This window comes from Athalia rosae, chromosome 5 (genome assembly GCF_917208135.1).
Source record: "Athalia rosae chromosome 5, iyAthRosa1.1, whole genome shotgun sequence".
In the NCBI taxonomy this organism is placed as follows: Eukaryota; Metazoa; Arthropoda; class Insecta; order Hymenoptera; family Athaliidae; genus Athalia; species Athalia rosae.
Window position 1 is genome coordinate 876,001 of NC_064030.1, and position 11,460 is coordinate 887,460.

General features: G+C 42.1%; 2 protein-coding genes across 3 annotated transcripts; both read left to right on the forward strand.

Moving 5' to 3' along the window:
- Positions 1-14: 14 nt before the first annotated feature.
- Positions 15-1,822, forward strand: LOC105691238 (WD repeat-containing protein 18). Its single transcript, XM_012409579.2, has 3 exons — positions 15-160; positions 225-348; positions 441-1,822. The coding sequence occupies exon 3, from the start codon at positions 456-458 to the stop codon at positions 1,710-1,712; it is 1,257 nt and encodes a 418-aa protein (XP_012265002.2). The 5' UTR covers positions 15-160; positions 225-348; positions 441-455; the 3' UTR covers positions 1,713-1,822.
- Positions 1,823-4,921: 3,099 nt separating this feature from the next.
- On the forward strand, positions 4,922-11,443 carry LOC105691247. Of its 2 annotated transcripts, none has more exons than XM_012409591.3 (4): positions 4,922-5,111; positions 6,496-6,687; positions 7,510-7,746; positions 10,600-11,443. In XM_012409591.3, exons 1-4 carry the CDS (start codon positions 5,054-5,056, stop codon positions 10,701-10,703), a joined length of 591 nt encoding a protein of 196 aa, XP_012265014.1. In that variant the 5' UTR covers positions 4,922-5,053; the 3' UTR covers positions 10,704-11,443. The 2 variants fall into 2 exon arrangements, with proteins under 2 accessions (XP_012265014.1, XP_012265015.1); XM_012409592.3 differs by having other exon boundaries at positions 7,561-7,746.
- Positions 11,444-11,460: the final 17 nt, after the last annotated feature.

Here is an 11,460-nt window from a genome sequence, read left to right on the forward strand (position 1 = left end):
AACTTCCCTACTAACAGGAGGCAGCAGTAGTACGGTTACCAGCAGATCTCTATGCTCCTAGCAAACGAGTAGTCAACCATCAAGTTATGTTGTCTGCATAGTTGTCTGCTCTTGTAATCAAACTGTCAGTCCACTGATGTCAACCGCATGTTATTTCTTTGTAAGATTTTCAACAGACAATTTAAGAGAGAATTTAACTAAACAGATGACATTTCTGTTCATAGATTGCGTTGTTGAGATGATTTCTGTAAACCTGCTGTAAAATCACCCACTGATCACCCACTGATCACCTACTGCCAGGGCATTCGAATATCACTCAACAGATATCCATAACCAATAGCCTAAGAGGTGACAATATTATAGATCACCACCTGTAAATAATAGTTCTTTTCCCCTAACCAGATTCACCCTTTATTTAAATTCTGTATTATTTTCCATAGACGAGCAGCCTTAGCATGAGCAGATCAAGTGAAATCTTAATCACAAGTGATGGATCAGGTCAGATGTGGAGTGCCGCAGGCTGGGATCCACAGACTGGGACTCAGCTGGCTACGTATAAAAATGGAGCAACTCTTGGTTATAACACATTGAATATTGTAGCTGGCTCTTATCTGCTGGCAGCTGACAAGACAAAACCACGTCTCTACTTTTGGCCTTTAAATAGGCAGACCCATGTAGAAAATTTGCGTTTTGTTGTACCAGGGATTGTCACTGCATTGACTTGCTCACCAGATGGACTTTACATCGTCGCTGCGATTGGGGAAAAACTTTGTACCTGGCAGACAAGTACTGGGGAATTACTCGCAGTCCTTATCAGACATTATCAGACAGTAAATTGCCTCAAATTTACATCCGATGGATCTACATTTGCCAGTGGTGGAGATGATGGTCTTGTTTTTGTGTGGTCGCTTTCCAGTGTTGTTAGCAAAACTGCAAATAACACCGGGAACAGACAAGCAGCTCCACTTCACAGCTTTGCTAACCACTCACTGGCTGTGAAAGATATTTTCATTGGCAGATTTGGTATTCAAGCAAGATTGATTACCGTGTCCCTTGACTGCACTGCTAGAATATACGACCTTGACAGTGGAATACTTTTGCTCAATCTTGTGTTCAGCGTCCCTCTGACTTCAGTTTGCATGGATATCAAAGAGAATTTTCTATTCGTTGGGTGCTCAACTGGAGATATTTTTCACTTCGACCTTCACACTCCTCCTAGGGGCAGGGAGCATCATGTAGATCACGGGAAGAACTCCATTACTTTTAAAGGACACACCAAATCCATTAGTTGCCTTTCTGTTGCCGGTGACTGCAATACTTTGGTCTCAGGATCTGCTGACGGATCTGTGAAGCTATGGCACATACCTAGCCGTCAGATCCTTAGGTCAATACCCCACAAGGGGCCTATAACTGCCGCATTCTTCACCAAGGCGGTTAACAATTTTTTCGCAAATGATCTAAAGCCCAAGCTCATATTACACAGCTTGCAGAGGACTCCAAAAGACGGTGAAAACGGCGTTATCGAAGTCATGAACAATTACAATCTGGAAGATTTCCTGCACCCTGATGTCTTCTTCAACAAAAAGTGGAATGAGGAAATAACTGATAGTAATACTCACGCAGAGCTACGAAGAGCTGAAGAAGAAATCAAATCTTTGAAATCAATCAATGCAGAAATGTACAAGTTCGGTTTGAAGTATCTGATGAAATAGGAAAAGAATTGTTGAGGACATTTGATTATTCAAATTCAACAACCAAACGAGTACTATTCTGTACCGTTGTTTATATTTTTTAAATCTGTTAAATATAAATTGAGAAAATATTTAAACGTTCAATATATCTATGGTTGTACCTAGTTGTTTTGTCCTTTCAGGGGCTGCTTTTTCGCTTTGACTGATTCGTGTCCATTTTTGTTTTTTAATCGCGCAATTGGTTCTAGCTTTGGGTCTAATCTAAATTACATTTTAGGGTTGTTCTAATATATAATATAATATTACAATTGAAAGCAATAAATCCGAAGAGATAATTTTCAGGATTTTGATATTAAAACGGAATTGTTATACCCCCAAACTTAATCGAGAACGAAAATTATCACATCGAAATTCTAATGTCGACGATTTGTTAGCCGGTTTGCGAGCTGCGAAACAATTTGGCTGGTCTGGTTGAGTCGCGTTCAGTCCTACCCCCCATAAGTCATATCGTACCCCGTGACAATTAACAGAGGCAATTAAGGGAGGGTGACGTTGAGTTAGTGTCATGTCAACTACCCGCTCGTGTATATACATAATAATATATCATTATCATTATAACTGCTGTGCTTGGATTCTAAACTATCTAACAATTGTTACGATGAATTTTGCTCCGATTCATTTATACTTATTGTTAGGTGGACCTATCGACAATCGCATCCCTATTACAGCAAGAGAAATGTACGATGAAAATAATTCTTTAATGATTAGCGATTTTGCATACTATGACTTGGTGTCGGTGCCGGTGTTATTACTTTTATTATTGTGATAATTTTTTTCATTTTTCATTCGTTTGCTCTCTGGCTGCCCAGTTCATATTTTCTCTATCGAGTTAACAATTTCACAAATTATTCAAGTAACGCGTGTGCCTGGTGTTCCTGCAGGCGTGACAATATCATTCTGCAATAGCTTAATCCGATTACCCCGCTCGTGTTAAATCCGCTGCTATCGTTAATATCGTAAGGCGTAAATATATCCATGTGTGCGAGTGTCCCATACGTAAATATGAACCGAAAAAAATACTGGTTAAACAATACGAACTGCAACAAAATAATGCTCTCCTGGTGATGAATGAAGATTTTTCCAGACCGAAACGAATGCTGGAAATATTTTTTCAGATAATTTTATTTACCCCAGTCGCATCAGATCGAGTGGGATTCTACTGCTGGTGGCACATCGCTCGATGAATTCGCATTGACTTCAGATGCAGAGTAAACTGTACATACTTATGAACCAATTACATGTATGTACACGATTTACGGCTAATTTAATTATAAGGTATAAATACATGAGCTAGTTAAGATGCTTCGATTTACATACGCGCCCTGGCAAAGGCAGTTCATTTGAATAGAAAAGGCATAAACGGAGTGATAAAAAGGTTGTATGTAACGTTTAAAAAACGCCTACGCCCAAACGCCTCTTTAATTAGGAATAGTTCACGTAATTCCGTCGGAAAAACTTCGGGGATCCGAGGCGACGTTAAGTCGACAATTTCGCGAAAAAACCAAACGTTAATTATGTATCGTTGATCAGCCTGTATCTTTACTTTTTACGTACAAATCTACCCTCCCACCCTTTCGTTAACGTATGTGTGAATAATAATTTTTTTCCCCGAACAATCTGAATTTTTGATCCTCCACATTTTTATTTCACGGCACAAGCGTACTCGACAGTCAATTAATAGGTCATAGACATGCTTTATTTCATTAATATTTGGACGCGTAATTCTTTAATTTTGTGAATTTATGTATCGAGTTTCACAACCTGCCTACCGTGTATCGGAAACAAGTAGTAAAATTTGTTTATTTTGCGGAGAGCGACACGCATGAAAAATTGAAAATAAAATTCAAAAGGGTGTTTTTTGGGGTCCGGAATTGCGAGAATACCCTTTTTGAAACTATAGCTCTCTTTCTCAGCCAATTACGTTTGCTATTGGCGTAGTGCGAACAGCGAAGAAAAAATTCACGTCAGCGCGACTCTCGGTTTTCAGTTTTCTCCTGAAATTCAATCCGAAGAACTCGAGTTACGATCGGGTAAGACACACCGTTATGTGAGTTTATACGATATGATAAGACTTTAGACCTACGTGATGAGGTTACAGAGGAAGAATTTTGACCGATAGTTTCGATGTTTGCCCCATAAACACCGATATGAAGAAACCCCCGGGAGGATAAAGGACGCCGGATAACGATGAGGAACGACTGGAACCTGCCAAATATACTCTGCCGGGTTCCATTAGACGCAATACTAATTTCTCTCTATATCGTTTGCGATTTCCCTTGAATCGAGCGATTTTTCATAGGTGTTTTACTATCCGTTTCTGTTATTTTCCATTTTCAATTCTCCGATCTCCTCTTTTGCATATTTTTCTCCATTTCGCATACTTCATTTTCGCCTTATAGTGTTCATCGAGTAAATACCAGCCGTTCGTATCTATTGCAATCCGCTTTGCTCCTATAACAATTAATCCGCTAAATATTTTCACAGCGAGATCAAACTGCTTGAAATTAATTATAATTATACGCTCCCCGATATATCTTGGACGCTGCATTTACTCAGCGCTGTAATTATTCATGCACAATGAATTTCTGCCATTGATAAATTTCAACATTTGCACAAGCTCCCTGCAGAATTGGCGAAAAATAATTTCTTTCAATATTTCTAAATTTTCATTCGAGATTAATCCAGGGGTGTAGGCGAAATTACGTGGCAAAACAATTACTACAAGTTAAGCATACTACGTCATAGCCTGGTCCAACAATGATTATTTAAAAATATCGCGTATTAATTGCAGGTTATCGATCATAAATTATACATTCGACAAGATAATTGCAGAAGTACAACCAGGGGTTTTCGTTGGGGGTGGTACACCGTAAGTGAAATCTAAACTATACATAAATTCAAGTTGAAGGAGAGCCAGAAGAAATAAAAATTCTCAAACAAATAAATAAATTTAAACCGAGAATGATAAATATGTGTACATGTATTTTGGGATGTATGAAGGCAATTTTATTGTCGAGCACGTAACAATCTGACTTTGCTTTGTAAATTCATTTTTAATTAGTCGGAGTAGGAGGTGCTAAGAAGAAGCTTGCGGCACCGCGACGTGGGGGTGGCTTAGGGGCGCAGGGTGACGGTGGGATCCGGCGTGGGGTGGATCACCAGGTATAAAGTTCACCGGAGGCAGGGCACAGCATCCAGTAGTACGACAGTAGCGAAGTTCGCAGCACGATAGAATTATTTTTTTCAATTCTATTTTCAATTTTATCGAGTCTCGTGCGATCGGCGAGATACATATTTCGGAAATGAAAGATACTCTGTCTTTCGTTTTGGTTTTATTAATTGCTACCACTTCTTTGAACCGTAAGTCCACCAAGAACAGGCCAATTCGTCAGATTAGAAGAAAAAAGAGCGCCGGAATTTTTATACACGAATCCGATAGAAAGAGCTTAACGAATTTTATATTCAATCCTCTTTTGTCCCGCAAGGTGAGGCTCGTACTAATTTTCGCCCATGCCCGGCACCTCGAATTCCGGCTGATTCCATCAATTATTTTGGATAATTTCACTTGTTTAAGAACGTTTTTGGTAAGATTCCTTAGCCAAAAGCTCCCTTGGGCTTTGCGGGGCTTCCGAGTAAGCCGTAGCCAATGCGGCGGACTTGGAACGCGGAAACACGATTCCGTTAATACCGTCGGTAGAAGAGAGGTTGACTTTGAATCCTGATAAACTGGAATAATGTCAACGGGACGGGCGAATAGTCGTAGTTTAAAATTCCCCGAAGCATTTTGATGAGATCGAGGGTGGTCTGTACGGAAAATACAGAAATCAGGAGTGATCTGGTCGCGTGTTTCAGTAATTGTTCGCTCGAGATTGCTCCTAGTTGAGAAATCGTTTCAGATACGTCAGTATTTTCCTTAAACGCGCGACGCTTTATAAATTATCCCGGGATCGCGTACGCATCCGAAATTTATACGCCGGCTTCGGGTTCTCGTCACCACCACCAGCGACAATCCGTAAAATTCTAATTTTCAAACTCTGCCTTCAAACTCCCTCAGGTTACACGCGATATATTCTCACGAATCGTTTCTTTTCAATTAACGAGCACGCGCGCGAAGCCGTCTCTTTTATTTTCGAGAATAGTCTCTGAACTCGAACGCGTATAATTTCTGCCAATTGATTGGACCTTCGTTTCTTATAGACTGAAATTCCGGAAAACGATACATTATGTAAGTTCAATTAACGGGGCTTGGGTAACGCGTGAGACGGACCGAATTTTTGATTCTATTCAACGGTCTTTCTCTCGCCGTAATTTAATTCGTCCATTCGGATCAATCGTTGATATTTAATTAATCATGAAATTATAAGTCGTGTTTCCTTTTTTGGACTCCACACTTTTGTTGACACAATCGCCGCGCAAATAGCTGAAGCCATCGATGCGACCGGCAATTTGAATCGACTCGGTTCGCGTTAAATACCGTTCTCAAATTACCTGCGACCCACGTGATTTTTTACATTCAACGACCGCGACTACGTCGAGTAAGAACCAGGTTCTGACCAAAGATCGACAGAAGGGTTCGTCGCGATATTGGCCGAACATTTTTTCTCGTTCCGGAAATGTAAATATAATAATTTCCCGAATCAAAACTTTATCGGCGGTGGCGTAGCGGAGACCTCGACGCCTGGGGTCTGCAGGCAACGGTGAATTGGATGAAGTTAGCAACTAGAGTGAATATAATTATTTCTAGGTGGTGAAAAGATAAAATTACCGAACAACAATAAACGGTATGTGGGTTTCCTCAACGTACCACGCAACGGACGATCACCTGGGATGACAGGATACGCAAGGACAGATCGAGCTTCCGGTCTGATGCCGTTTCCCCGCATCGGTCGTTCGGACCCATCGGATTACGACGTCGTACTTGATTTAAATTACGATGGTGAGGATATTCGCCCAACACTTTTACTCACGATAATTAACTGCTTCCGAAATTTCACGGGAAGGTCGTTTCGCCGTGGCGAAAATTACGGTATTACGGGCGGTGTGGACTAAAGTCGTCGGGTATAATAATTCAGAATCAAACTAGAAAAAGCTCCATCCGAGCAGTGCCCTCCGAATTGCGGAAGGATCCGGTATGGGTACCTACATACCCTCGGAACTTTTGCTCCGCTCACGCGGCTCGTCGGAACGAATTTATTCGCAATTTGGGGAACTTCTCGGGTCTCGGGGTACGTGGCTGATCCTTTCCGGAAACGGGATAAGGATCCTTTGACGCATCGTCAAATGTACCTCCTCTCCGGCACAGAATGGGCCGCAATAATTTTCATAAATTACCAAGCGAGCTGGGACTGAGTGCACGACGAGAATCTATATTTTGGGGAAACAAAAATTCGCATTTCCTTTCTCGGTTCTTTTGATCTTCGCGACCGCCACGGATACTCTCGTCCCTCATCCTCGGAACATTATCGGCTCGAACTCGCTACGAAATGGGGGAAAAAAGCGAAAAATTTCCAGAGTCAAAAATCTAGAAACGCTCGATTCATCTCCGGCCTGAAGCTAATTGAACATTCGACATTGTCCGTGGTCCGATTGCGAGAGTTTTCACGTGGAATCGCGCGCGACCGATGAAAATTCACCGACGTGTCGTTCGGTAGCTACGCAGCTATGTGACGGGAGCTGGAATTTCGAAAAGTTTTGCCCGCCCCGAACCATAATCACACCATAAACCACAAGCCCTCAGAATTGGACGATACGCTTTTAGATATGTCCCATGAGGTGAAACGGCAGGGTCTGATACCTTTCCCACGTGTAGGCCGGTCTCGCGACGTTTCCTCGTCACCCTACGGGAACGAGTTGGTCAAAGTAGCGAAGGTCAAGCGTACAGGTGACGCCGTCCCCAACGGTGGAATGTGGTTCGGACCTCGCCTGGGTCGACTCCACAGACGCGCGGATGATCCGCAACCGGACGATCAGCAGTGGGCGGTATTCCCCCTACGAGGTAATAAACAATGATTCCGCACTCGTCTATTTAACGTACGTACATACGTACGTATACTTGGAAAACTATTACGGGCGCGAAACAAATCCAGAGCTCTACATCCCTTCTCGAGTAGCGTGTACAGAGCGGAGGAGGATCCCGTAATTGGGGAGCAAAGCCGCTCGTCGTTGCAGGCAGGGCGAGTGGTTATAAATTTCTTCGCGTTTTATAACACCCACCGAGCGTCGGAGTGTATACTAGCTGGGCGTGTAAGAATGCGAAGAAGTGGAAAAAACATACATATACATATATATACGCGTATATAAAGAGAAGCGGAGGAATGTCGGGCTCTTATTAACTGACGGTGTAAACCTTGGACCCCGGGGGTCGGGACGCGGGGGTTTCGTTCTCGTCTCTTCCCACCCCTGGTCGTTCTTTCTATGCTCTATCTCGTGCGCTCGTTGTCTTCGCAAAGGTTCAATTACGGTTAGGTTTGGATTATCCCAGCTTCCCGGTCCGTTCGGTCCTTCCCTTCTCTTCATATTACTCTTAAATGAAATTGTTTCATTTCCTAATTATTTCGGGATGAGATGCCTTCCCGTTATCCTCGATATAAATGAATCCTACCCCCTTTCTCTCCACCCCCCGTGCGCGCCTACGATACGCAGCGTGACCGCGCCTTACATTAATACGTGTCAAAAAACCAAAAAAAAAAGAAACCAAAAAAAGAAAAACAGGAAAAGAAAAATAGAATACTTGCCTCGGTGGCAAATTGGATGAACGTTTCGCGAAAATCAGCAAGCTTCAACCCAAAAAATCCTTTGAAGGTAATTAATGTACCTCGTTATTATCCCTTTCGCAAACAGGGGTGACCTGATTAAAGAAAAGATATAAGCTCATTCGAATAGGCGTCCGAGAACAAACTATACGTACAGAAATTGCCCCACGCTAATTGGATCTTCGAACCCGTCCGGTACCTCAAAAGAGATTACCTCCGTTTACCTTTCGGAAGAATGAGGGAAAAATAAAACATCTTCGAGGAATAAAAAGTCGATCCCGCTTCGATTCCCTCTGGAAAACGTTCTTGCTCTCCAGCTCTTCTATAGAATTATTAATGACCATTTTACAACCGGGTGTATCCGCCAGCTTCCTCTATTCACGGTGAATCGCAGCGCTTGGAGTTTTGATTTTTATTATAACAAAGCAGGAATTATTCTACTGTTAGTAGTAGGGGGTTTAAAATTAGACAGATCGCGTAATAAACCGTTCGCGGTACGTACGACGCGGTAGAAACGGTCCGTCGCCTTCACCGGACGTCCAAGAGAAAATTGAGCTGAAAATAAAAGCTCGCCGGATTCTCACGCCATTATTCGTTATTATTTTTTCCTTCGTCTCTCCGACGCGGACAGATGTTAGCTCCCATAATTTCCGTTTAATTTCGGCATGGAAATCTTACGGACGATTACCAATAATTACTTGAATTAAATTATCATCAGCAACAGTTTCTTTTTTTTTTTTTTTCACCCCGCATCGGTAGCGGTAGGAAAAGAGCAAGAGCAGCAGTTTCAACCCCGAGCTAGATCGGGGGCTGTGAAGTAAAATGATAATAACAATATAAATGGTGTATAGCTATCCTTGTTTTATTACCGGGGAGATAAGAAAATACGCGGTAGGAAAGTAGCTGCTGATTAATTTGTCGAGACTAGAAAGCATCGGCTCCCTTTTACCTCTCCCGCGGTGCAACCTCGAACGGGCCGTAGTTAGGGATGCCTTTTTTAGTTAGCACTTTGTCAGACAGGTTTAAAGGAGAGAAATTTTCACTCGACGGTATATAAGAAAAATGGGGATCCTCCGTACAAAGTGTCTACGGGGGTTGCGCGGGTTCCGAAAGTAAAGAAGATAATAGGGGAGGATGAGTAGAGAATGAGAATGAAAAAAGTGATTGAAAATTTTGTATCGGGTGACGCGTTATCCTCGTAGTCCCGTCTTCCCGTGGGTGGGTGGTGCTCCTTCGATTACCGTTGCGAGAAACGTGATAATTAGTGAAATTTGCAGAACCTATCTTCCGCGTAAGTTTCGCTAGGTTCTGCAGTAGCGATAATGAACGAAGCACCATTAATTTACGTTACGTACGGACCTGAGGATCGAGGCTTATAATAATTATGTACGCAAGATAAACCGAGCCATCTACAACCTGTCGACCCTCAAATGAGTTACGGTCGAGCGACGCTTCGTGTCGACGATTACCAACAATAGGATAGTGGATAAATAGATAGATGGATACGTAGACGTAGTTTAAACCGTCCTATAGACGGACCTCCTCCTCGTCGCCTTATCGCGCGCACGCGGAACCTATTAATTATGCACGTAAAATCTGGAAGAACGAGGAACGAGGAAGGGATAAAAAGGCGAATAAGCGGAAGGATCTTATCGTTACCGACGCAATATTAAAGCTTAGGGTGGATCTCACCTCCGCCCTTGTTATTCTCCGATGGACGCGTGTAATGTACACCTCTGTATACCTGTGTGCATATTTTTCTCCAGACTTGGCGAACGAATTACCCGAGAGCTGGTCGTAAAAGTAAATAATTAGTTACTACCGGTCCGCGCTGCGACGGTAAGGTGTACGGGATAACGGCCGTCCCGAATGTGGGTAGACTCGGACCATCTAGCCCGATAAATATTTCACCCTTCCATGATTCCGATCCCTTGTTTGCCTCCGACTTAATGAATTAAAGACCATTTAGCCCGACCTAATGCGTAGCGGGGATGGTGGGACGCCTGGAATTTCGCCACCTAAACGTTTTCGAGTAATCAATTATCGATAAACTGATCGCAATGTTTCTTCTTTCTTTTGGTTTCTCACTTTTCAAGAATTTCCTGCGCCTGGACCACAAGCGGATAACTTTACGCCAAGATTGGGTCGTGAATCGGACGGAGACGAGACTCAAAGTACCCCGAACACCGGCGGCTACTAGTTTGGCTTAATTCGACGTAATCTAATCTCTCCTAACTTAACGTAATCTAATTTAGCCTATAAGCTATATAATGCCGCGCTGCAGGATCTGATGCAAGTTACATTATTTGATTTTTATTTCATTTCTTTGCTTTCCCTTTTTTTTCACTCGCATTTGGTTTTGTCGCGCCAGTGATCGAAGAATCGATCTGGATTATCCGGAGATGTAATGTTATAATATACGTACAATGTTTCATGCTCTATAGATACCAGATAAGACAATATTATTGTTACAATATACCTATCGTTATACTAGATTTTGTATGTAATCTGGAATTCTAATACATCATATGATTTGAATCGATGTTATTAATGCACCGAATTGTATGTTCATCCCACGCGTATTTTCGCTGCACCAAAAACTGTGCACCGCTGGTGCAATAATATGCATGTTATATTGTACAAGTTTATCACGGCGAGATGGAAATTGATGTTTCAAATTTAATCAAACAATACGACTCACGAGTCAATCTGAATAATTGCGACGAAGAGAGAGGAGAAGAAAACCAAATGGAAAGAGACAAGAGAGATCAATTTAACCGCTTCTAAGATATCATGAAAATAATCTGATTAAATAAAGTTGCATGTATTACGAAATGAACGAATCGATGTTACACGTATTAAAGTTCGACAATCTGTAACGATAAAAAATACCTATTGGCAATCCTTAATTTTATATAAACGTACGATACACAACTACAATAGATCCTTGTGCATTT